This window comes from Meriones unguiculatus, chromosome 9, assembly GCF_030254825.1.
Source record: "Meriones unguiculatus strain TT.TT164.6M chromosome 9, Bangor_MerUng_6.1, whole genome shotgun sequence".
NCBI lineage: Eukaryota > Metazoa > Chordata > Mammalia > Rodentia > Muridae > Meriones > Meriones unguiculatus.
This window is the reverse complement of record NC_083357.1, coordinates 60,843,188-60,867,727: the sequence shown is the minus strand read 5'-3', so window position 1 is coordinate 60,867,727 and position 24,540 is coordinate 60,843,188. Positions and strand designations below refer to the sequence as shown.

General features: G+C 43.1%; 1 protein-coding gene and 1 long non-coding RNA gene across 2 annotated transcripts in view; one reads left to right on the top strand and one right to left on the bottom strand.

Moving 5' to 3' along the window:
• Positions 1 to 5,904, bottom strand: part of Xkr6 (XK related 6) — a 245,662-nt gene extending 239,758 nt beyond the window's left edge. The window contains exon 1 of the mRNA XM_021645599.2: positions 4,655 to 5,904. Within this exon, the coding sequence (XP_021501274.2) occupies positions 4,655 to 5,409 (755 nt within the window). The 5' untranslated portion in view covers positions 5,410 to 5,904. The remainder of the gene's footprint in view (positions 1 to 4,654) is intronic.
• LOC132656489 (uncharacterized) lies at positions 4,852 to 19,824 on the top strand. Its single transcript, XR_009594235.1, has 4 exons — positions 4,852 to 4,980; positions 13,477 to 13,574; positions 14,147 to 14,207; positions 17,120 to 19,824. It is a non-coding gene; the product is annotated as an uncharacterized LOC132656489 (long non-coding RNA).
• Positions 19,825 to 24,540: the final 4,716 nt, after the last annotated feature.

The following is a 24,540-nucleotide window of genomic DNA, read 5'->3' as shown; positions in this document are numbered from 1 at the left end:
ACTCTGGGAGAAGAACCCCATGGAGGAGAAAAGTAGGACCAACTAACTCTGTGATCATTGAGATCACAGCTGCCAAAACTTCCCACCACCAGTGACCAGTGGCATAGGTTACATAATCTCCCTGACCCCATTCCATCTGGAAAATGGGTGCAATTTTTTAAGTTGGATGAAGCATGTATAAGACAGAATTTCCTATCCTCCTTAGCACTTTCTCAATCTCTCTTCCACTATCATTGTCATTCCATAGTCTCATGAGTTACTTTTCGTAAGTACTCGATCCAGCTGACAGCATCTCACACCCTTCATCTCCGACCCTAACTAGGAACTGAGGGAGTACAAGGCATGTGTTTGTCCCTCCAAAACTAACATGAAGTCTAAAGTCTTTTTTATGACAACCGCCAGCCTCCCAGGGTGGAGCCAAATCCAAAGATCTTCAAGGTGCTGCGAAAAGATTTCACACAGCCACAGACACGCAAACTCAATGACACGGTGCAGTGTCAGAGCCTAGAAAATGGTCTCACTTTCCAAAAGCAGCTCACTGTACTGAAGGGGAGTCTGGAGTGACTCGTCCCTATTACTGACTCGTACACTCATTATCCCCAGGGAAAAGCACCTGAAGAATAGAGCACACAAAGCTACATGTTCAGCAGTTAGTGCCGGAAAAGCTTGCACTAAACAGACATCAATCACACTCTGATGCGCCACAAAAGTAGGTTTGCCATACCAAATCACTACAAACACAGCTTTTATTGGCTCGTTCTATGGACATAAGCGATAGTCATACGAGAGGAAGGAACCTCAAATGAGAAGCTGCCTCCATAGAATAGGGCTGCAAGCAAACCTGTAGGGCATTTTCCTATTAAGTGATGTCGGAAGACCCAGCTAGTAATGGGTAGTGGCACCCCATACTCTGGCCCTGGATGCTATAAGCAGGCTGAACAAGCCAGTGAGCAGCACTCTTCATGGCCTCTTCATTAGCTCCTGCACTGGGGTTCCCACGGGTTTGAGTTCTTTGGTTTCACTTAACAGACTATCATTAAGGATATGTAAGCCTTTCCTCCCTAAGTTGCTTTTGGTCATAACGTTTCAACACAGCAGTATTAACCCAAACTAAGACACAGCTATACTTCCTTGCTCCAAGTTGGGCTTGTCATGACAGAGATATCAAGCGTGTGCCATCTTGACAAGAAAGACAACACAAGGAGAGCTCTCCTCTATATCACGGAATGCTACATGTTCTTAAATAGAGCCATACTTGCTCCAAGCAGACTCTCCTGAAATTTTACATTTCAAAACAGGCAAGAAAAAAAGAGAAACAAGTGTTCAGTGTTTAATGAAATTGGTTTTGACAATGTACAACTTCACTGATATCTTTTCTTAGAAACATGGCCCAAATCAAATGATGGATTTCCTAACCTTAACCTGTATGCTATGTGACCACATGAAATAGCACAATTTAGGTCACAAATGTGATATAAAAAATAACTAGAACCCCAAAGATCTGCAGTAAAGGACTGACTCAATGTGTGCTTATACACGCTGACAAGCAACCATTTGCCAAGAGGTGAAAACAAGAGAAGAGTGAAAACCTTTCTCACAAGCTCTTCCGTATGAATGATTTCAATGCAAGCAACATGCCTAGCAGGTATTAATGAGCAGGCCTTGTTCTCAGAGCATTTCAAATAAAGTCAGTCCAAGAATAAAAATGAAAATCCTTCCTCAGTAAATACTGCTTCTGAAATGCAGCAACAGAGATGAAGCAGCTTCAATGAATTAGCCTGTTTTTTAATATTGTAACTCTGTGAGTTATGTAAAGATACATTCCAATCTGAAAGTTGACATACTAAAAACAGACATCTTCCCTAATTTCTTTCCAGTGAAGACTTTGGAAAGTTAAAGGAAGATGGGGCGGGGAGGGGGGGGGAATTCAGCACTCCATTTAAATTCTAAAAGCTACATCTACACTTTTCAGTTTGACCCAAAATCTAGACTTTAACTTTGCACAAACACAATTAAGTTTGGCTAAATGAGGCATGGGGGGGTGGGGGAATTATACTGACAAGAAGGACTGGCTGACCTTAAACTGTAACTTCACTGGTCACAAAAGCTAGCTGTCACATCAGAATTGGTTCTCAGAAAATTTTACATGACACCAACATCCTTATTGCCCACATTCACACACATGAGACAAGGAGACAGTAATTTCAGCTTGTTCAAACAGAACCCTAGTTATTCAATACACACTGTAAAATCCCTACTGACAGTTCAAGACCTCTCTTATACCCATATTTTTCAACTGTCTCCCTGCACTGTTCATACCAGCCTCCAACAGACTAAAAATTTGTATTGTCAATGCAAAACCCAATTTGATTCAGCATTGAATTATTAAGGGGAAGGGTTAAATTTTTAGATTTTAAATTTAAGACTTACTTTGAAAATGTTATTTGACCTCAGTTATGCTCATAAATACAAATTTTATATTCCTGTTCATAAACTTTTGTCAGCAGGAAACAAGTAATGGTCACTGGTTTGAACCTAGGAACACTAGTCAGCAACCATGGGAAGACCAGGGAAATCAGGACCCACTGTCACTTCTTCCTGAATATGCATGCCAGCTCTGCAGGGCAATGTTTTAATTCAATCTCATACTTTCTGAGATGCTCTGTTGATGAAGACTAGAGACCTGAAGAAAACATTCAAAACACAGAAACTTTCTTACATCTAACCAGAGTACAGCTTTATTAGCTGAGATGCTGAGGCCTAAAATCTATTTGGCACAGAAGAGAGGCTAGGCTAGTAGTCCAGAGAAAATGTACTGAAAGGATTCATCCTTGTGTAGGCTTTATTAAAAAAATTGGTCCCCCTGCAAATTCTGTCCCTGACAAAGTCACTGGTTCCTGAACACACTGGAGCAGACTTCAGCTGGAGGGCACAGAGGGCCAAAGATTTCAATGGTTTCTTGGTGTGGCCAGTAAGGTAAACACTGTTGGTCCTCAGTCAGTGAGGTAATAAGTGAAAGAAACTAGTAAGTGAAGTAAACATGAAGGTAGACAGGAAGGCAGGCAGTAGACAGCTAGGGGAGAGGCAGTGAGGTAAACAGCTAGACAGTTGGTGAGAACAGCAATGGTAATCTGTGAAGCAGTCTGCAAGGTAATGAGACAGCAGACAGTGAAGGGAATCAGTTCAGGAAGGCAGACAGAGCGAGGTACTCAGTAAGGAGACAGAGAGAGGCAGTGAGGCAGTCAGCAGACAGTGAGTCGGTGAAGTAAACAAGCGTAGTAAGGCAGCTAGGTAGGCAGTGAGGACAATCAGTGGGGTAGACAGTGAAGACGGCAAGGGGGAGGAAACAGAAGGGAGTGAGCTAATGATGTAACCGGTGAAGCAATCAGTGAAGTCAGGCAGAGTGAGCCAGTCAGGTTGATGAGCTAGTGAGGCAGACAGGTAGTAGGAAAGATAAAGAGGTAGCCAGTCGGTGCAGCAGACAATGAGGGTAGACAGTGGAATAGCCAGCTGGGGAGGTAGCCTGTCAGTGAGGTAGTCAAGGAGGGTAAGATGTGAGATAATCAGTTTGGCAGACCATAAAGGTAGTCAGTGACAGCCTGACATAAACAGTGGCAATCGGTGAGGTAGCCAGGCCGCGGGGTAGACAGTGAGGTAGTGACGTAGACCATGAAGGTGGTCAGGAGGCAGTGATGTAAACATGAGGCAGTCAGGCAGTGAGACGGACAGTGAGGTATCAAACAGTTAATGGGCAGTCGGTGCGGTAGTCAGTGATGCATTCTCTGTGATAGACAGTGAGGTAGACAGCTAAGGTTCCTTGGCAAGTGATTTTGAGAGACCCACCTGCCACACTAGGACTTTACAGAAGGAGGGAAGAGGCCCTTGAAGCCAAGCTTGCATCTTGGATGTAAACAGAAATCACACATAGGCCTAGTCATTAAAAACAGAAAAGGTGCCCAAGTGGCTCAGTGATTTTCCAAAGGTGAGAGTTAACAGCAAACGCTTGCTGCCATTAGATACCATCTCATTTTTTTCCCCTGTCACTGCGAAAAGGGCACATCTATTCCAGAAAGAAAAAAAAAAAAAAGTCATTTTTCCTTCAAGGAGGGCAGCAGTGTGGAGCCTGTTTGCAGGGGTTGGGGCTGCAGGAGGAGGAGGGGCATGGAAGGAAGGAGTGCTTTAAGGAGAGGCAGCTAGGGTTTTTTCCACAGGGCCCCACACCGGCCACTGCAGAGAGAAAACGGCAGGTGGGGGAGAAAGGAAATGTCTCTCTCCGGGAAGGGGGAGGGGGCTGGGGGCAAGGCTGAATGCAATCTGCTGGAGGTAGGCAGGTCCCCTCCAGGATGCTATCGAGTGCCGGTTACCTTGGGACACAGGGGGAAAGGAACAACCAGGATGGAGGTCTGCAGAGGAGAGGGAGGGCAGCGACAGGGTCTCCTCCAAGTGCGACCCAGGAAAGGAGATGGGCAAACAGTGGGACCTGGGGCCTCCCTCGGGCCAAAAGGCGTGGCCAGGCATCCTATTGACCGTCGCGAGCCGCCTGGACAGTGCGCCGCTACCCCGCTCAAGCCAGCCCGGCCCGTCCGAGGGGACCCGCGCGCGGCCGCAGACCCCCCCCCCCCGCCCCCAGTCTCCCACCCCGCGGTGCTCTTACCTCCACACCTGCCCCATCTGCAGCAGGTGGATGACAGACTGCCAGATCCACACGGAGAGGCGGCACAGACGCTGCGCCCCCGGGGTAGCCGAGCCCCCCGCACCCGGGCCGCCGCGGGCCGCGCCGTGGCCGTAGCCGGCCCCCATCATTGGGGGTCCCCGGCTGCTGAGCCCCTCCACGGCGCCCAGCCCGCCGCCCGTGTAGTCCTGCACGAACCAGCGGAAGCTCAGGCTCTGCACCAGCAGCGACGGCACCAGCACGAAGAACAGGGTCAGCCCGAAGCAGCCGTAGTCCCCCTTGCGGTAGTAGTCGAGGGCCAGCCACAGGTCGGTACCCACGTCTCCGAAGAACACCAGCAGCGCTAGCACGATCCACAGGCAGTCGAGCCACGGCCGCTCCACCTGCGGCGACGCGGGCTGCGGTCGGCCGGCCGAGGGCGTCGGGGGGTGTCGGCCGGCGGCCCCGGGCGGCTGCAGCGGCTGGTCCCCCCCGTCGGCGGCGGCGGCGCTGCGGCGCGGCTTCTTGCCCAGCAGCGAGCGCAGGCAGGCGGAGCGGCAGCCCCAGTAGCACGAGGAGGTGTTGCAGCAGTGGCAGATGTGCAACGAGCTGCTTTCGCCGGGCTCGCTGCCGTCGCCGCCGCCGCAGCCGCCTCCCCCGGGCTCCCCGTCCTCCTCGCCGCTGCCCACCGCCTCGTCCAGGTTGTGCAGCTGGGCGAAGCCCACCCCCACGCCACCGCCATCGGATTTCGCCGCCATCTTGACTCTCTTCCCAGCTCCGGAGGTTGGGGGGGGAGGGACGGGTGGGGGGAGAAGGCAGGGACCGGGGAGGGGGGGAACGAATGGAGAGGAAGGGGGGCGGGGAGGAAGCGGGGAGCAGACGAACGGGGGGAGTGGGCCAGGGAACCCCCTCCGCTTCCGGGCGGGTGGCGTCACTTCCGGGCGAGCCCCCCAATCGCACGGCGCCCGCAGCCTCCTGGCCCTACCCTGCCGGCCAAGATGGCCGCCCTCCTGTGCCTCAGCTGCTGGGCGGGGGGCCGGGGGGTTCTCCCCGCCAGGGCTCCCCTTCCCCTCTTCCGTTGACCCCGAAACCCATCAGGTTGACCCCTCGGCGTTTCAGAATCCCGCTGGGCTGAGTGAGGCGGTCCAAAGTGTTCCCTGGAGGAGGCAGTGCCAGACGTTTTGGGGTCCCCTTCCTCTGCGTCGCAGCTCTCAGCCTTGCTCTGGGAGAAACGCCCCCTAACACCCTCCCGGCTGCTGGCGGAGGGGCGGGACCTCTGAGGGAAGGGGAGGAGCTAGTACAAAGCAGGTGATTACTTGTCACTTCCGGGATATAGGATGACCTCATTGTGTAGTTAGACGCCCCCCCACCCCCATCAAAATGGCTGTATCTCACCTCTGACTTTTTTTTTTCTCCTCCTTCTTCTTCCTCTTCTTCGTTTCTTGTTCTTCTTCCTCTTCTTCTTACATCCATGTTATTTTCTTATTGTGAGGGGCTATAAAAAAAAAACAAAATTACATAAGTCAGTATAGAGTTCACAAACTTACTGATTCTCACTTCTGTTTAGGCATCTCTCATCTCTATTGACCCCCTGATTCTTCTGTCCCAGCTTCCAAAGTTTCCAACTTTCCCTCAAGAAAATTCTAGGCAAAATCTAACTAGAAATCAGCCTGGTTGCCTCTTTCCTGTTGTAGCAAGAACTGAATGGGCATCTTGTGACCTTGAATGTTTTCTGCACAGTTAAGAAAATTTCTACCTACCTTTTTTTATTTTTAACTGTGATTTTAAAACTCTGTAAAGACCTTCATTTGGGGAAAAAAAAAAAAAAAAGCTTTAAGCTGTATGTATCAATTACTTGTTCAGGCAATTTAAATGTGTGAAACTTGTCTTTGAGAGGTTTTTTTTTGGGGGGGTGCTAAGGCTCTGTTAGTAAACATGGCTTTAAATGAGTGAAAATGTTATTAATGTGCTAGATCATTAAAATAGGTGCAGAGTACATTCTCTGAGTTCGCTACAAATTGCACAAGTGAGGCAGCACTGAATGGACTTGAATTACAATGCTCTTTCAGTGGAAGGCACAGCAAACTACTTGCTTGTTACTGATGAGTTGAAAGAAGTATTGTGAAGAAACAGTGAAAACATAACACTGGGATTTCCTCATCAACCTGTGCAGATTTTTTTAAGCAACTTTCCTTTCAGTAAAATCTAATAACAGCAATAACTTTTGTTTTGTTTTGTTTTGTTTTTTAGTATGCTACAAAGACAAATAGGTAGTACATTTTTAGCATTGAGATTTGTAGAAAAAAGTTTCCTTGACAATTTAGTCATTACTTTGATGTATTTAACCCTATAGGGTCTTCTTAAGTTTTTAGAGGAGTTGGGAAAGAAGAGAATACCCCATTGTAGAACACAAATTTATATACATACATATATATGTAAATATATATATGCCTACATAAAACCTACAAAGCCTGAAAAACTATTTGAAGAGGATTTTATCCACACATTACAGAAAATGATTGTAGCCTCTGCTCTTTGAAAGAAATCACATAACTGCATCTTTTACTTCTTACTGTAGTTTTATCCTTTTACTTTCTATGGTAATAAAACAGAGCTAACTGCTAAAAATTATTTCTGAATACAGATGAGAAACTTGGTTTTTTTTTTTTTTGGATTTGAAATTATACCTTGGGGGCTGGAGAGATGGCTCACTGGTTAAGAGCACTGTCTGCTCTTACGGAAGACTCAGGTTCAATTCCCAACACCCACATGACTATCTCTAACTCCAGTTGCAGGGGACCTGACACCATCATACAGACATAAATGCAGGCAAAACACCAATATTCATAAATAAATAAATAAATAAATAAATAAATCTTTAAAAAGGAAAAAAGAAACAGGTAATAAAGTAACAACCTAAATGCATGGGCTCAATAGAGTTGTTCAGACTTGAATTCTAGCTGCATTAAAGTAATAATGTGAATACTATGAACAGGATAACCTCATTAAAGCTCAGTTTTCACCTCCTTTATATCATGAAAATAATAATAGTGCCTTCTTTGAAAATATGCTAAGCAATAATCTATTCAAAGCTCTCAACATGATGCCACATAGGCTAGGTAGTAAATAAATGATAACTGCCTGGGTTGCTGTGGCCATTTTTGTTACTACTCCACTTGCATCATGCCAACATATGTCTACTAAAACACCATGAGACAGATGTATTGACTCTAATAAAAGAAAGCACTTTGAAATACTTCCTGGAAATAAGTGCAATTAATTTGTACTTTTAAATATATTTTCTTTAAACTGTGAAGCTATGAAATGAGATACAAAAGCAGGCGGTGATGGCGTATTTATGATTTTTAGCTCTCTTGTGCCCTGAAAGAGCAGAATTTACTGGTGAAATTCGCTAAGTAAATTACACTAAGACTGACAAAAGAGACAATGAGTCAAAAAGTGTCACAATTGAAATTTCAAGTAGATAGAGAAGATTCAGTCTTTTCAAGTGATTTCAATTTGTAATTGCTGGCTCAACAATTTTATCTATTTTAAGAAAGGAGGACTATATTCTCCAATTCAGAAGGTCCTAAAATTAAAGTCAGTTACAATGATAATAAATCAATCCCAGAGGCTTGCTGAAAGATTAATATGAATTTGGACTGTTCTATGGAGGGTGCATTTTAGAGGCTTAAGTCAGTTCAATGTTCTGTGCATGTTTAGCTCTTCGTAGCATTGAACACGTGGGCACTGAATAGACGAAGGAGTTGATGACTAATTTTCTGGGTAACTAAAATGTTAAATCCTGTATCAAAAATTATATTTTATATTTTATGATGTACATCTTCATAAAATTATTGAAGTGTTACAGAGATATCTCAACACTTTATTTAAATTATAGAGAGAAGGGTAAGTAAAAAAAATTACTCATATGCTTTCTACATACAGGGAGATGGTTAACCTTTTAAATTGAGGTCTACTAATTTGCCATTTTGGTGCTGGAAATTAAACTCAAGACTTTACACATGCCAAGCACATGCTTTACCATCCACTTTCATGTAGTTAATCTTTCCTATCCTTTTCAACCTTTTCTTGATAGCTTGGTTTTGAGATGGCCTTGTGCTAAGAGGTTACTTGGGCCTACTAAGCACCTTTATTATAGGTGCTAGTTTGCTTTTTCCTAATCTTTTTTAAAATTGCTTTCTATAAGTTACTCAGTTAACAGTCTGATCCTGTGCTTCTACTACTACTATGTAGACTGAAAAGTTAAACAAGTTACGTTCCAATTACATGTAAATTAATTCTAAATACATTCTCAGAGCTTTTATGAGAATAGTGAGGAAGTCTTACTGTATGGAAGTTGTGACATAAGTCCTATTTGGAAGCCTTTGAGGTTTTCCTTTTTAATTCTTTGCTATTTTCAGAAAAGCAAAGAATAAAGTTGGTATTGGAGCCCATTATGTATTAAGCACCCTTCCAACTATCACTCCCTTTAAATCTTACAGTAGTACCAAAAGGCTCAGGAGTTCCTGCTCTGTCATAATCAGTTCTGGTAAACGACTTCTCCTGAGTCACACCCTATGCCATCTACTCTACCATGTCCTGGTCCGACCCACTAATGGCAACCCCAAAGGATATCTCATTACTCACTGTATTAGTTATAAAAGAGACCCTGTTCTGTTGCAGTGTTGATACACATCTAGGGCACAGAACATTTAAATTCCAGTATGAGGATCAACTTAGAGGGTCTTATGTACACATTCTTAACATATTTTGAGCCTATGTAAGCTTCTTTTTTAATGATTTATTTTCTCTTATTTTATGTGAATTGGTGTTTCCCTGCATGTATATCTGTGTGAGGGTTTGGATCTCATAGAGCTAAAGTTATAGACAGTTGTGAGCTGCCATGTGGGTGCTCAGAATTGAACCCAGTTTCTCTGGAAGAGAACCTTTTTCCAGCCCCAGAGCCTATGTAAGCTTTTAAACAGTAAGTATTCACCACCTTATTGTTTCTATGCCTTCTATTTCACTGATTTGTATAGAAATAAAACTTCTTTCAGAACTGCAATGACATAGAACCTGTTATTTTGACATTTGATGTTAAGAATTGAAGTGTTAGGCTGGAGAGATGACTCCGTGATTAAGAACACTTGCTCTTGCAGAAAACGCAAGTTTGGTTCCCAACACCTACATCAGGTATTCTACAACCACTTGTAACTCCTGTTGCAGGAGGTCTGGTGCCCTCTCCTTGCTTCTGTTAGTGTTTCCACACGTGTGACATACACTCACACAGACTTGAACACATACGTGTGCACACACACACATAAATAGAATTGAGGTATTGCTACTGGTGGTATAAAAACGGTACAGTCTCTACAGAGGAGGATTAGACCCTACCTGCCAAAAATTACAAAGGGAATTACTCTCTGAGACAATAACATTTCTATGTAATTTTATCGTCTAGATAAACATGCACATGTCACCAGAAAGTACAAATAAAGTAAAATATGTGACTCAACAATTAAGAGCACTGGATGCTCTTTCATATGATCTGGGTTCAATTCCCAGCACCACACTGTGGCGCACAACTGCCTCTAACTCCAGCTTCGGAGGGTCTGATGGCCTCCAGGGGCATGAAGCGCACACGTCCTACACAGGTACATATGCAGACAAAGCATCCATGCGCATAAAGCATTCAATACACCTTTATTTCTTTGTTTTGAATGTGTTCCAATCTCACACAATACGCCCTGGCCTTCCCCTCCCTACCGTAATGACAATCTGCCCCCTTATTGTGAAATTTTTTACACAATATAGTTTGATCATATTCTTTCCCTTCCCCCAAGTCCTCCCAGATCCATCTCACCTCGATTTCATTTTCTTTCTCTCAACATAAAAACAAACACCAAAAAAGATTAAAGAAAAACCAGACCATAACTAAAAAGACACACATAGCCTGTCTAGTTTCAGATTCTTGACCTCATTAATGTTGTCAAATGTGAGTTCCATCTCATGAAGTGGTTGGTGAGGCCCATATTATTTATGCCATTGTTGCAGCAATATATCACAGATATCCATGAAGACAAAACACCCATCCGCATAAAATAAACTTTTTTAAAGAAAAGTATGTATATTCATATAACTCAATTCTTCAAGGAGCGTGTATATAATTGCATGGAAATATGGGGGAGGGAAGAGAACCAAATGTCAATTAAAGGGGAACTACTAGATACTTTATGGTGTGTCTGTATGACAGAATATGTTGTGGTGATGTTGAAACTGTCAGATTTTTCTCTGAGTTACGCAGAAAAGTTGTGTGATGTGTTTTACAGAAAGAACAAAGTGCAATACAAGAGAAAATGCTTTGTTTTTCGTAAGACTGTGGAAGAGGCACATTTATTATCTGTTCCTGTTTGCTTATTTCTATATAAAGCAATTCAGGGGAAATGCCCAAGAAATAATTAAAACAATTAATCACCTATAGAGTGATGTTATAAGTGTAGCAAAATTGTATGAACAGGAGCTGGGGCATACAGATGACAAAGTTGGAAGGTATTGGGAGGTGGCAGTTGATGTGAAGATGCCTGCTGTGTCACAGAGGCAGAGAGGACAGCAGGGGTGGCCCTAAGAAACTATTGTTGATAGAAGCAGCAGTGAGGATTTCTAAAGTCATGATCTCTAAGAACTCCTAAGTCTAATATTGGTGAATTGTTTGAAATCTTTCAGGAGCTTTTATTTTTTACTTGTATTATCTAAGCAAGAATAATGTGTTTTGTGATTTCACTTCCCAAAGAATATCACAACTTCTTCACATAGACACAATTTTTGTGAAATCAACTGATTATTCTCAACTGAATGAAAATGAGAGGGGAACACTAACAAGTTAAACAGAAAGACATTTCTGAGAGACAGTGTGCTACGTGTGTCCCCACACATGAGATTGGAGAGAGGAATTAGCCATTTTTACAGCAGATCTTAGTCCCTTTATTTTTTGTTTGTTTGTTTCTTTGTTTGTTTGTTTGTTTTGTTTCAGCCAATTTATACCACTTTGGATAAGCTACCTTAGTTCTCAGTTCTGTTTTCCTCGTCAGTAACATGGCTAATAGACTGTTCCTCCACAAACTTTGACCTCCACAAGGTCATGCTGCACAGTAGGTGCTCAGTGGGCACTGATCCTCCCTCTCTAGGAACTCCCCTGTGTTTGTTCCCTGAGTCTGCTACACAGACAGCCACAAAAAAAAAAAAAAAAATGATCTTATCCCTCCAGAGCTCAGATTCCAAAAGGTATCTCACCGAGCTGACCCTCCGTGGGGGCAGGGCTGTGTTCCTCCTGCAGACTGCGAGAGGAGGTGTGTTTCCATGCCTTTTCTGAACCCTTGATTTTTGTCATCATGCCTTGGCCCTTTCCCTTTTGCATCTTCAAAGCCAGCAATCGCTTCACTCCCACCTCAAAATTTTCTCCTTTCTCACTGTGATGCCCTCCTGCCCTCATGGAGGGGGTGGAATTTTTTTGCCTTGGTGAGGACAAGTTGTGTAAAGTCTGCCAATTCAAATGCTAATCTCTTCCAAAAACACCTTCACCAGAAACTGTTTCCCTAGCTGTCTTGTCATCCCTTAGTCCAGTCAAGCTATCACATAAAATTAGCCACAGTGGATGTTAACAAACAAACAAACAAACAAACAAAGGCAGGTTTGGATTCCAGTGACGTTTTCTTGATGAATATAATTTGCTGGTTATAAGATTTAGAGTAATTCAGGTTGAGTTTCTGAATAATAAAAGCGGTACCTTCTGTGCACCCACGCACACACATACACACACATTTCTACAAGGCATGTGGTAAGAAACTCTCTTGTAGGCTTATTGGATGATTTCTAAATGAAAAGGAAATATAAAAATGTAATGAACTATTTTTATTCAAGTTGAAGACTTCTACCTAATCTCTCCCATTTATATTTTGTTTGTTTCCCCTGAGGACCATTTATCAACACCAGAGAAGATGTACTGAATCACTGTCGCCTGCCTTACCAAGTGCAAACGGCATGTTTTCATTTTCGGATCATTCATAGCCCCACTCCATCCTACACAGTATCGATTCCCACCGTTAGCCAGTGCACACCCCAGACAAGGAACATGTACCCTGTGTCTTCCTGCACTAGAACTTTTGATCTTGCCTTTTATTCATTTGCAAAGTCTTCCTCCTCCACGTTGCCTACCATTTTCATTCAAACCAGTACGTCTAATGAAGGGAAGCTAGGGAGACAGCTCAGAGGATAAAGTGACTGTCACTAGAGAAACCTGTGTAAATACTGGGCAGATGTGGTAGCCACCCTGCAATTCCACAGTACTCAGGCAGAAACCAGATCCCTGGGAAAACCGGCTAGCCTGTATTGGTGAGCTCTGAGCTCAAGGGAGAGACACTCTCTCACTTATAAAGCAGAGAACAATTGAAGAAGTTATACAACCTTGGGCTTTATATTCATGAGCACCTATACACACATGTACCTAAATACATGCACACACACACACACACACACACACACACACACTGTCTACACATGCAAGAAAAAAATGATTTTTTTTATGAAAGCCTACTGTAAAGATGTTATGCTTGCAAAGGCTCAAATTCCTTTCCATCTTTCAATATGTATTTTAAATAAATATTTAAACGTATTTAATACATTTAGATTCCTTCAGCAATTAAAATGCCATGAACTGTTTTAGTCCAGCATGCTGCCTCCTTCTTCAATGCATTAATTTCCTTGTGTGCATGCTTGCATTCTTAATTCTTAATTCATGTAATGATTTTTTTTCCCTCAAATCACAGCGATAAGGAAACCATCATCTCAGTTGTTTCTTGCCCTTTGGGCCAAGATCGAGTGTGGAATCCATCTCCTCCAACTCTTTGAATAAGTGGACTCTCAGGTATGCACCCCAGCAATATTTATGGAGCACTTGTGTCTTGGGTCTGTGATAATTAACCCCTGGGGTGAATTAAGCCAGGCAATGCCCTCAGGGCCTATAAGCAACATCTCTAGACATACTGTGAATGCATAGACCAAGTAGAGGGACTAATGTGTGCAGAGGCAGGAACAGGAAAGAGTAGTGGGCTGTGAAAGCATGCAGCTCATTCATGGCATTGGACACAGGAAAGAGGGAAGGGTGCTAAGTAAGCATAGGTACAAGTTCAGCAAGGGCCAGAGATATCAGTGTGCGGCTTTAAAGCTCATCTTTATCAGAAAAGTGACACTTCAGACTTTGTAGATTTTTTTTTTGTTGTTCTAATTTTACGTGTGTGACTTTTTGCCTCCATGCATGCACATGCATCAGGTACATGCCTGGGGCCTGGGGTGGCCAGAAGAGGCCAGCAGATCCACCTTATAGACTGCTATAGATAGTTGTGGTCAGCTGTATGAGTGCGGAAAACTGAACCTGGGTCTTCTGCAAAAACAGCAAGTGCTCCTAATCAGCGACATCCCACTCCCATCTCTTTCCAGCTCTGCAACTTTGTGTTCCAGACAAATTATTTTGACAAGAGTGTGGAAGTCAGAGCAAAGAGTAAGTGTCTTGGACTAATTAACTGGTGTCCCTATAAACCAGCACTTGGGATTTGATATTTATTTAGGAGAATAAATATTTGATTTTAGTAAAACTTCTACTCAGATGAACTTTCTCTAACCCAAACAGAATCAATTGTCATTTTAAAAATTAGCAGAATAGGTGCTGGGGAGATACCACACAGGCAGGCAGGCCTGTGCTGGCCCCTCAGAGCCCACTTTAAGAAGGCAGACATGGTGGTGCACACTTGTAATCCCAGTGCTAAGAAGGAAGAGACAGGTGGACTCCTGGAAGCTAACCTAACCTCAGCCAGCTAACCTAATCTAATCAGTGAGTTCCCAACCACAGAGGCCCTGCTACATAAGACAAAACAAATTACTCCAGGGAGACAGATAGCCACGGTCGGCCTCTGCCTTCTCTGTACACCTTCGTAAATGTGCACGCACACACACACACACACACACACACAAGCTTAAGACTTTACAACAGTTTCTGTTTTCCTATAGCTCCCTCTTTCATCAGTTCTATTTCACAGTTTATTCTAAACTACACCACTTTACAGGAGCATATGAAAGGGGCTTGAAAGTTAGGTCATACAATAAGTCACTCCTTCCAAACAGTCAGCACTAGACCATGCATCATTTGGTTCTAAAATGCCAACAGAATGCCAAGTTTCTGCTAAAGTAGTCACGTGGTCTTTGGAAAGAAATGACAATAAAATATGTTTGCTGACTTGTTTTGTTTTGTCTTTTCCTATACCAAGCCCTTGTCTGCCTAGGCTTAGGTAGTAAGATAACCACCAAGTCCACCCCTAATGATTCCTCTGCTCATGTTCATACCTTCTCCTTGAGGGTAGTCAGGATCTGTGGCCTGATACTAGCCAATGGAATACGGCAAAAATGGTAGACTATCAACCTGTGGTTTATATTATATAAGTCTGATCGAAATGAATGCTTTCCTGGGTGCTCAAGGTAGCAAGTGGCTATGCAGGAGCCACTAAGAGTGGGGAGTAGCTTCAGCCAGCAGCAAGCAAAAACCTAGATCCGGCAATAACAGAGACACAAGAAAATGAATTCTGCCCTAGCAGAATACAGTCTATACAAGCGTGGCAGCACTTTCTTAAGAGTCACTCGGGCAGAGATCCCAGCCACCCTCCCTGAGCTACCTCCCAGATACTAGGGTAATAAGTGCATTATTTTCAGCTACTTGATTTACAGTAATCTGTTACAGAGCAACTGTAAATACTTTCAAATAGGGAGCTGGAGAGATGGTTCCACAGTTAAGAGCTCTTCCAAGAGGACCAGAGTTCGATTCTCAGATCCATACTAGAAGGCTCACAACTGTTTGTAACTCCCTGTGTAACTCCAGCTCCGGGGACTCTGACACCCCTGGCCTCTACTTGCTCTCACACGTACATACCCACATATGTACACATGAGAGCACGGGCACACACACTTAAAAACAACGCGAACAAATCCTTTACAAATGCTTCCAAATCAGAAATGTTTTGTGTCTTGCTCCAAAAGTTTTGGATTTTAGAGCCTTTCTGAATCGGGAGCTTGTTCCTTTGATTTTATTTGCTGTTTTTGTTTTTGTTTTTGTTTTTGTTTTTGAAAGACAGGGCCTCACATAGCTCAGGCTGGCCTTAAACTTGTTATGTTCCCGAGGATAACCTTGAACTCCTGATCCTCCCACCTCCACCCACCAAGTGCTGGAATTGTAGATGTGTGCCACCACACACAGTTTATCCAGCTTTTATACTTTCAGATGAGGGATGTTTAACTGGTAAAGCTTGTGAAAACATTAAAAGCAAAACCACCTAAACTCCAAATCCAAACACTTCTGGTCCCAAACATTTTGGGAAAGATTCATCAGCCTGGTGCATAGCATGTGTAAAGGATGAACAGAAAGGGTTGGTCCGGACAGCTGCTCATCTTTCAGTAGGTGCCTGTGATTTCACAACATCTGCATTTATTTGCACCATGCTTCTAGTCGGTTCAAATACCTCATCGCCTCTTTTTTGCAGCTCCTCCAGCTGCTCATTCAACAAAAAGTGGGAAAGGAGATTAAAAAAAAAAAAAAGCAAGGGGTCATTGTCCTGTTAAGGATTGCTTCTTGGGGGGACTCTGTGCAACAGCAGCGGCAGCTGGGAAGCAGAAGAAGCAGGTGGCAGATTCGAGAAGCAACACGGAGGCTTATTTCATATTCTTCCAGACATGTCGCCTTGTCTGTCCACGGCATCTCACGGTCTCGATGGATGCTCACACTGATGTTCCGAGAGCAGGATTTACAGGCCTCAAGGGAATGCTGACTGACAGGCAGGCATTTTAACAGTGTTTTCAATGCTCTAGTTCCTGAGAGGTAGATTCACAGGTGTTTACTCTATTATGCTATATAATTTCTTTTCCTTTCTTTTTATAGTTCTTTTTTTTTTTTTTCAAGACAGGGTTTCTCTGTGTAGCCTTGGATATCCTGGGCTCATTTTGTAGACCAGGCTGGCCTTGAACGCACAGCAAACCACCTGCCTCTGCCTCCCCACGTGCCAGGATTAAAGCTGTGCGCCACCATGCCCAATATATGCTATATAATTTCTACATGTAGCTATTATATGGAAACTTTTGTGTAGATGTAATAGTACAGAATTTAATGTATAAACTTTAGGTTCAGCCTAAAGTAGTTTTTAAAAAATTCTATGCGTGTATTTGTGTGTGGATAGGTACCATTACTGAGATACCCATGGAGGCCAGATAGAGACATCTGATCCATGGGATCTGAAGTTAGAGGTGGTTGTGAGCTGGGAACTGAACTTGGGTTGCCTGCAAGAACAGCGTGTGTTCTTATGCTGCCATGAGCCCCTGTTCTCTTCTTCAGCCCCTGTTTGTTTTTAAGAACTTATTCCTTATCTATTCCAGGACTATTCCCCACCAGAGAAAGTTGTCATCTGAAGGACTACATTGCCAGTTCTACACAAACTCTGCAACAGCAGATCCCATATTGTTGGCTACTCTTTGTTTCGTTTTCAGCACAGGTAGAGTGAGAAAAAGACAATAGCAGAGCACAAACTACACTGGGATGGAAGTCAAGACAAGGAAAACCCATCTGAGAAAGCTCTTGTCTTCATACTAAACAAGAAGGTTGGGAGAGACGCTCGCTCAATGGGTGGAGTGTTCACCCAGCATTCATGAAGCTGTGAGGTCAATCCCCAGCACTGCAGAAGCCTGGAGTAGTCATGGGAACCTGTAAATCAAGCACTTGGGAGACGAAAGCAGGAGGGTCAGAAGTTTAAAATCAATCATTGTTGAATACATAGGAGCTTAAGGTCAGCCAGGGCCACATGAGACCATGGTTCTTTTTTGTTTGTTTGGTTGGTTGGTTGTTTTTTGTTTTTTTGTTTTGTTTTGTTTTGTTTTGTTTTTTTTTATAGCTCTACAAGGGAGGAAAGGTCCTAGGAAGGAGAAAGGTCCAGCTTGATGAAGAAAGCAGAAAGAAAATGCAGCCTCATTCATAGCAGAAACAGAATAATTCACAAACTCTAAGGGCGGCAAAAAGGTTCAGAGGGTAGAGGCACTTGCCTATCCATGGGATTACCTGAGTTTGAGCCCCAGAGCCAAGGCGGCTGCAGAGAACTTACTTCTGAAATGTGTATCCCACCTCCCCTTCTACTCATAGGCATACACACACTAAAGAAAATAAAACTTGAAATGACAAAGGCCATGCACATGCAGGCCCGGCGAGGCTGAGTCCACACAGAACTAGCACGTGAGTCTCACCCAGCAGTCTTTCAAGCCTTAGACACAGTGTCACTGAGCATCAGTGATCATCAATAGCCATCCTCAATCACGCGTTCTGCTAAACAGTACGAATGGCTCCTGCATTGCCAGGGTGGTCACTGCTAGATACTGCAGCAATGCAGTGGGCTATAAGACCCCGTTTTACCTCCTAGACACTCTAAGATCAGCCAGGAAACAGAAGGGAGGAACCAGGCAGAATTTTTTTGTCACATAGAGCCACTATGGCGGGCAAATCTGACCTATGCAGGCAGACGTGTGTGTGAGTGAGTGTGACCATGAAAACCTTCAGGTATCCGTGCAGACCCAGTCCCACCATGCCCCAAACTCTTACCACAATAGCTTGCCACTCTCTGCATGGCCCTTGAAGGTCCTATGAGCAAATACAGTTGCTTCTTGGTTTGATTATTCTCCCATTGTTTCTTTCTGCCTAACAGTCACTAACGACACTCCCCGCTAGAGCAAGCACACACTTTCACATTAGCAGGCTCTGCCTCCAGTTTTCTGCGCCTCTCTTTGTCAATACCGTTTGACTTTGTTTCCAGAACCCGGTACTAGATTGCTGCTTTTTCAGGAATAATCCCTAAATCCTCTTCTTGATCTGTGTGCTAGAGGATTATCTCCCACCCAGACACATCACTGGCCTGGCCTCCTTGCTCCACAATTAATTATTAGTTTGTCTATACTAAATTACACTTGCCATCTGCTGATAAAAAAAAAAAAATCGCAAAAATCCAAAAGCCTTTTTCATGGCTGTCACTATGTATTTGTGATCTGCTCTGCCTCCTATCAGCTGAATCAGTTGCAAAATAGTCTTGGTTTGTTATTCTTCCTTTCATTCTGCTCTGTGGTGGAGCTTATAAGTGATACAGAATGTGTTTATGAGCATGTATATGAACTTTATATATGAGCTTTGAATATATGTAAAACCAAAGTCAATATAATTAAGCTTCCATGAAAAAAAATAAATGGTTCCAGGCCAGCCAGGGCTATACAGCTAGACTTTGTATCAAACTGCCAAAATATACCAAGGCCAGCCTAGTCTACACAATTTCAGGCCAATCAGAGCAATATAGTGAGACCTTGTCTCAAAGAGTGAGAGGGGAATTATTAAAAATAATTCCTTTCATTATTAAAAGGAGTAAGTGAGAAATGAATTAGGTTATTTTAAACAACTCTGGAGTAAGTTACAAAACAATGAGTTTTTTAAATGATGCACTTGAAAAAAAAAAAGGGTAATATTAATAAGAACAGATTCTTCAAAATCTACCAAATGACAGGCCGCTGAGATGTCTCATCTGCTAAAGGCACTTGCCACCAAGCCTGATGCTTTGACTTTGATCACCAGAACCTACGTGGTGAGGAATTAAATCGTACAGACCTGGAGAGTAGCAACAGAAATCCCCTGCCCCTAATTCCAGAGTCTGGAAGTTCAAGCTCAAGGTGGTAGCGGGGTGAGGTAGTGTCTCACGTGGAGTTTCTCTTCAACAGAAAGATGACTTCTGTATGCTCACATGGTCCTCCCCAATGTCTTGTCTTTTGTTTTGTTTTGGATTTGGGTTTTTTTTTTGGGGGGGGAGCTTGTTTTGGCTTGATATTTTGATGTATTTCTGGCTTGCCTAGAACTCAGAGACATCTACTTACCTCTGCCACATAAAAGCTAGGATTAAAGCCATGCACCACCAACCCCGGCCCATCGTCTCCCCTCCATACAGTCTATCATAATCTCTTCTTATGGGAACACCAATCCCATTGGATTAGAGCTACCTACCCTCCTGGGCCCATGCAATCTTAATTAGCTCTTCAATAATCCCATCTCTAATTAGAGTCACCAGAGTACTGAGGACTGGGACTAAAACACATGAATCTGGGGAGCTAGAACTCAGCCTGGAACAACCAGGAATGGAATGGTTCTGTCTGGTTGTCAGTCAGTCATCCACACAGATATAGGGTCTTACTCAGAGGTTCTGATCTCAGGTTCCTTTAGGCCCACATCAGTATACATCCACAAAGCATGGACCCTCTGGTGCTCATGATATCACATCCTAAGCCTACCACATACCATGCAAAACATTTCCTCACCACACTGTACTCCAGAATAAGACAGAGACATCTGTTTTTCCAACATCCTGAGTCCAAGTGGGAAACTTTTTGTCTGTGTTTTGAGAACCCATTCAGTCCTTAATGGTTTAGGTTTTCAAAACAAATGCTGTCATCCAAGTGGGAAACTTTTTGTCTGTGTTTTGAGAACCCATTCAGTCCTTAATGGTTTAGGTTTTCAAAACAAATGCTGGGAGACACATTCTTCTGGTGTCCTGTCTGCCAAACGCTTGTTGTATCAGATGAGACATAAAATGTAGGGAAAAGACAGTGATTCAAACATCTGTAAAGTTACATTTTTCAATTTTATTTTATGTGTATGAGTGTTTTGGCTGCATGTATGCAAGTGCAATGCATGCGTACCTGGTGCTTGCAGAGGTCAGAAGAGGACTTTGGATCCTCTGAAACTGGAGTTACAGATGGCCAAGAGCTGTGATGAGCAGATTGAATTACTTTCAACTCCAGAGAGGGCTGTCCTAAAAGAGAGGACTTATCGGCCCTCTTTTTCTGGAAAGTCTCTCACCTCCACACTCACAGTGCTTTATCTTGGAAATAAAGAAAAGCAGCCTCTTGCTGAGAGAGGGTCTCTCTACAAATTCACAAATTCACTTGGGAGTGAGCATTGTACATGGGACTTCTGATGCTCACTCCCCATCATTCCTCTCTCCTTGCTTCACAAGGGCCATCCTCATGGAGAAAGTGGGCTCCCTATTATCCCTAAGCTTCATGTTTTACAGTTTGTGACCCCAGAGAAATGCTAACTGGCCTCTTTTGCAGGAGATTAAAACTCCTGAGAGCCAGTCACCCCACCCCCAATCCTGCTCCCCTCTCACATGCTAATCAGTTATAGTGTGAAAGATGGTAAGGCGATTGGGCTTCCAAGAGAAAGCTATTTTGCCTAGAATCCCAAAATAGCTTAGAGCAAACCAATTTATATTGGTAGACATCCAACTGATAAAAAACATTTGTTTGTTTGTTTAAGACAAGGATTCATGTAACCCAAGACAGTCTAGAACTCAGTATGTAGCTGAGGCTAGCCTTGCATTCCTGATCTTCCGTGAAGGTTGGGGTAAGAACCGCTGAGGATAACCACTGTGGATAACCTTCACCTGTGAAAATATAAAATAGGAATCTAATGAATTATTTTGTAGCTACTTTGATGGATTTAAGAAAGTTAAAGCTGAGGAAATGGCTCTATCAGTAAAATGCTTGCCACACAAGCCTGAGGAATTGAGTTCGAGTCCCCAGCACCCAGCATGTAAAATTTGGGTATGGCTATACATGCCTAAAAATCTCAGAGATGGACAGATAGAGACAGGAGAATCCCTAAAGTTTCCCCCACCCCCACTCCCATCCCCACCAGCCTTGAAGAATGGGTGATCTTCAAGTTCACTGAGAAACGTGGTATCAAAAAATGAGGTGAAGAACAACTGAAGAAGACACCCAATATCAACCTCTAGCCTCCATACATGTATGTATATGAGTACAAACCCATACACACACCAATTACAGGAGTCACATACTTATTAGGAGAAGGAAGAGAATATATAGATAAAGAAACAAACCACAGAAACTAGTAAAAACAATGTATATTGGATAGCCAGGAATTTTGCTATTACCTCCCCCATACCTTTGTTTTTATGACTGGTAAGCATGAATTGACATACAGACAACCATGGACTCTCTCGGGATAGTCTGAGAATTTTTTTAAAGGTATAAAATACACTAGTTTTGGTTTCACAGAAAAGACTCCCTCTAATCACAGGTTTTAATGTTTTATATTTTCAAGGCACCTCAAAATTTTAAGGTTACGAAATCGTCATCAGTGTTATCCCTGTTCACACTTAAAAATTTTATGAGCTTAAATCATACGGAATTTAGTAGTCAGTGGCTCAGCTAATCCTTTTTTAAAACCCTGTGATTATTAAGACTACTTAAAAAGAAGTGTTTTGTTTAAAAATGTATTAGTGTTTTATTAAACATTCAGTCTTCTCTAGCAGAGATCAGCTAAGGAGGCAATATCCGATTCTCTACATTGTATGCCCACTGCACCAGGGTTTATTGTTTCTTCCATCCTCAATTTAACAACTCAAAATAATCATACATAATGGAAGTGCCGATATTTCTATTATTTTAATGTAAACTATCAGTTTCCTTGGCTTGTTATTGAAACGCACCATGTTAGGACTTGACTTGAGCTGGTTCTTTTTGGATACGTATTTGGCCTTGATACCGTAACAATTCCAGGACCCCGTTGCATTATATGCAAATAAGGAAAAGAATCCAGGGTTGGTGATGAGTGATTCCTGAAAGTGGTCCTCTGACCTCTAAACACACACACACACACACACACACACGAAACAAATACGCAATAATAATAATAATTTACCATCATTTATCAAAATTGCTGTTGAACATGCCTGCCTTCATTGAGCATGGTGGCACACACCTTTAGTCCCAACTACTCAGGCTGAGACAGGAGACTCGCTTGAGCCCAGGAATTTGAGACTATCGTGGGCAACATTATAAGATGTCAAAACCAGGGTTACAGTTATAGGTGAGCAGCAGGCCATATGAAACCTTACTGTAGTCCCAGTACTGCAAACTAGGTAAATAAATACATACGTGAGTAAGGCTGGCATTAAAATACACATTTACATTATTTAAACATTTTTATAAAGAATAAGGAACTGGTGGGTTTCACTGTTTTTATTTACTTACTCATTTCCTTATATACGCGTGTTAGGAACATGGGCTCACACATGTGTAACGGTGCGAGTGTATGTGTATGCCATTTTTCAGGGCATGTCCACTTCAGTTTTTGAGACATGTCTCCTCTCTGGCCGGGGATTGCCTGGCTGGAGAGCCCAAAGGATCCCCCTGTCTTCATCACCTCAGCATTGGGGTTGCAAGTGGCTGTCACCAATGTTGGGGTTTCACGTGTGTGCTGGACACTGAACTTAAGCCCTCAAACTTTTGTGGGAGCACTTTCCAGCCTACCGTATCTCCATAGCCCTTGGATTTTAATTTTTGAGAGGATTTGTTTTCCTAATCTTTAGTACAGGAAATGAGACATCCCCATACTTTGGAAGAAAATTAGATCCACCCACGTTCACTTTATTAAAAAAAAAATATTGTGAAAATTGGGCAATAATAAAGGACTTTGTGGTTATCAGGTTTAGCCATTCCCTGGAGGCTGCCTTACTAGTGCAGTCATGTGTCATTTAGTGGAGGAGACACATTCTGAGCAATATGTCGCTGGGTGAGGTTATTATGCAGTCATAGTGTTCACAGACCTAAATGGTACTGCTTTCTACACATCCGGGAGACATAGTGTTGTCTATTGCACCTTGGCTGCAAACCTTCCCAGCTTGTTATCATATTGAGTACTGTTAGATCCAAACATATCTAAACACAGTGCAGAAAAAGAAAAAAAAACCCAAACAACTGGAGTTTTCAGCTCCATTACGATCTTATAAGACCATGTCACATATGTTGTAATGCTGTAACTGTTGTAACGTTGAATGAAATGCTCTCTTTAGGCACCTGGCTGCTTTCTGGGCAAATCACATTATGGCCTGGATAATGCAAGCATGGGTTAGAAGTATCTTTTTTAGATCTCTACCAATCCCCTTCTTCAAAAGAGTTGGAAAAATTATTACAAAACAGGTCAAGGAGGTGGAGTGTTGGTTCAGTGGGAAAGAGCACTTGCTGCTCTTGCAGAGGACCCAGATTTGGTTCTCAGCACTCACATGGCAGTTCACAGCCATCCCTGACCAATTCCAGGGGATCCGATGCCCTTTCTGATCTCCATGAACACTGCACGTACATAGTACACATACATCCACACAGCCAAAACACTCTCACACACAAAATAAAACATGTTCTCTTTTTTTTTTTTTGTTTTAAAGAAAACATACTCTATATCATTGCTGTTCCAAAAAATAAACAAACAAAACTCCAAACAAATGGAAAAACTATCTACAAGAGGACCTCACCCTCCCCATCATGTCTCCATATTCCCCCTCCTCCTTCTTCCATCGCCACCATCTTCCCCACTAGCTTTAGCATCCCTCTGCAGTGTCATGCCCTCATAATGCAGAGTTCTAGCCCACTGGCTTTTTTGTGCTCTCCAAGCCCGCTATTTCTCCATCCCCTTGCCTTGGTGAGCTCTGTTCTCCACCTAGGAGATGTCTAGTCCTTTAAATATTGGGGTTCTGCCATCATTGATCTCTAATAGCTGTTCCCAACCTTAGTTCTATTAAGCTCACCTTTAAAAACATATCACACACACACACACACACACACACACACACACTTGTGTAACAGCCTCTTCCTAGATAGGAAAATTCCATCCTGCTGGGAGCTCCTAAAACAGATAGGTAAACAACTCAAAAACAGCTCTAAGAATTCCCTAAAGCTGACCAGATTGACTAGGACCCTCC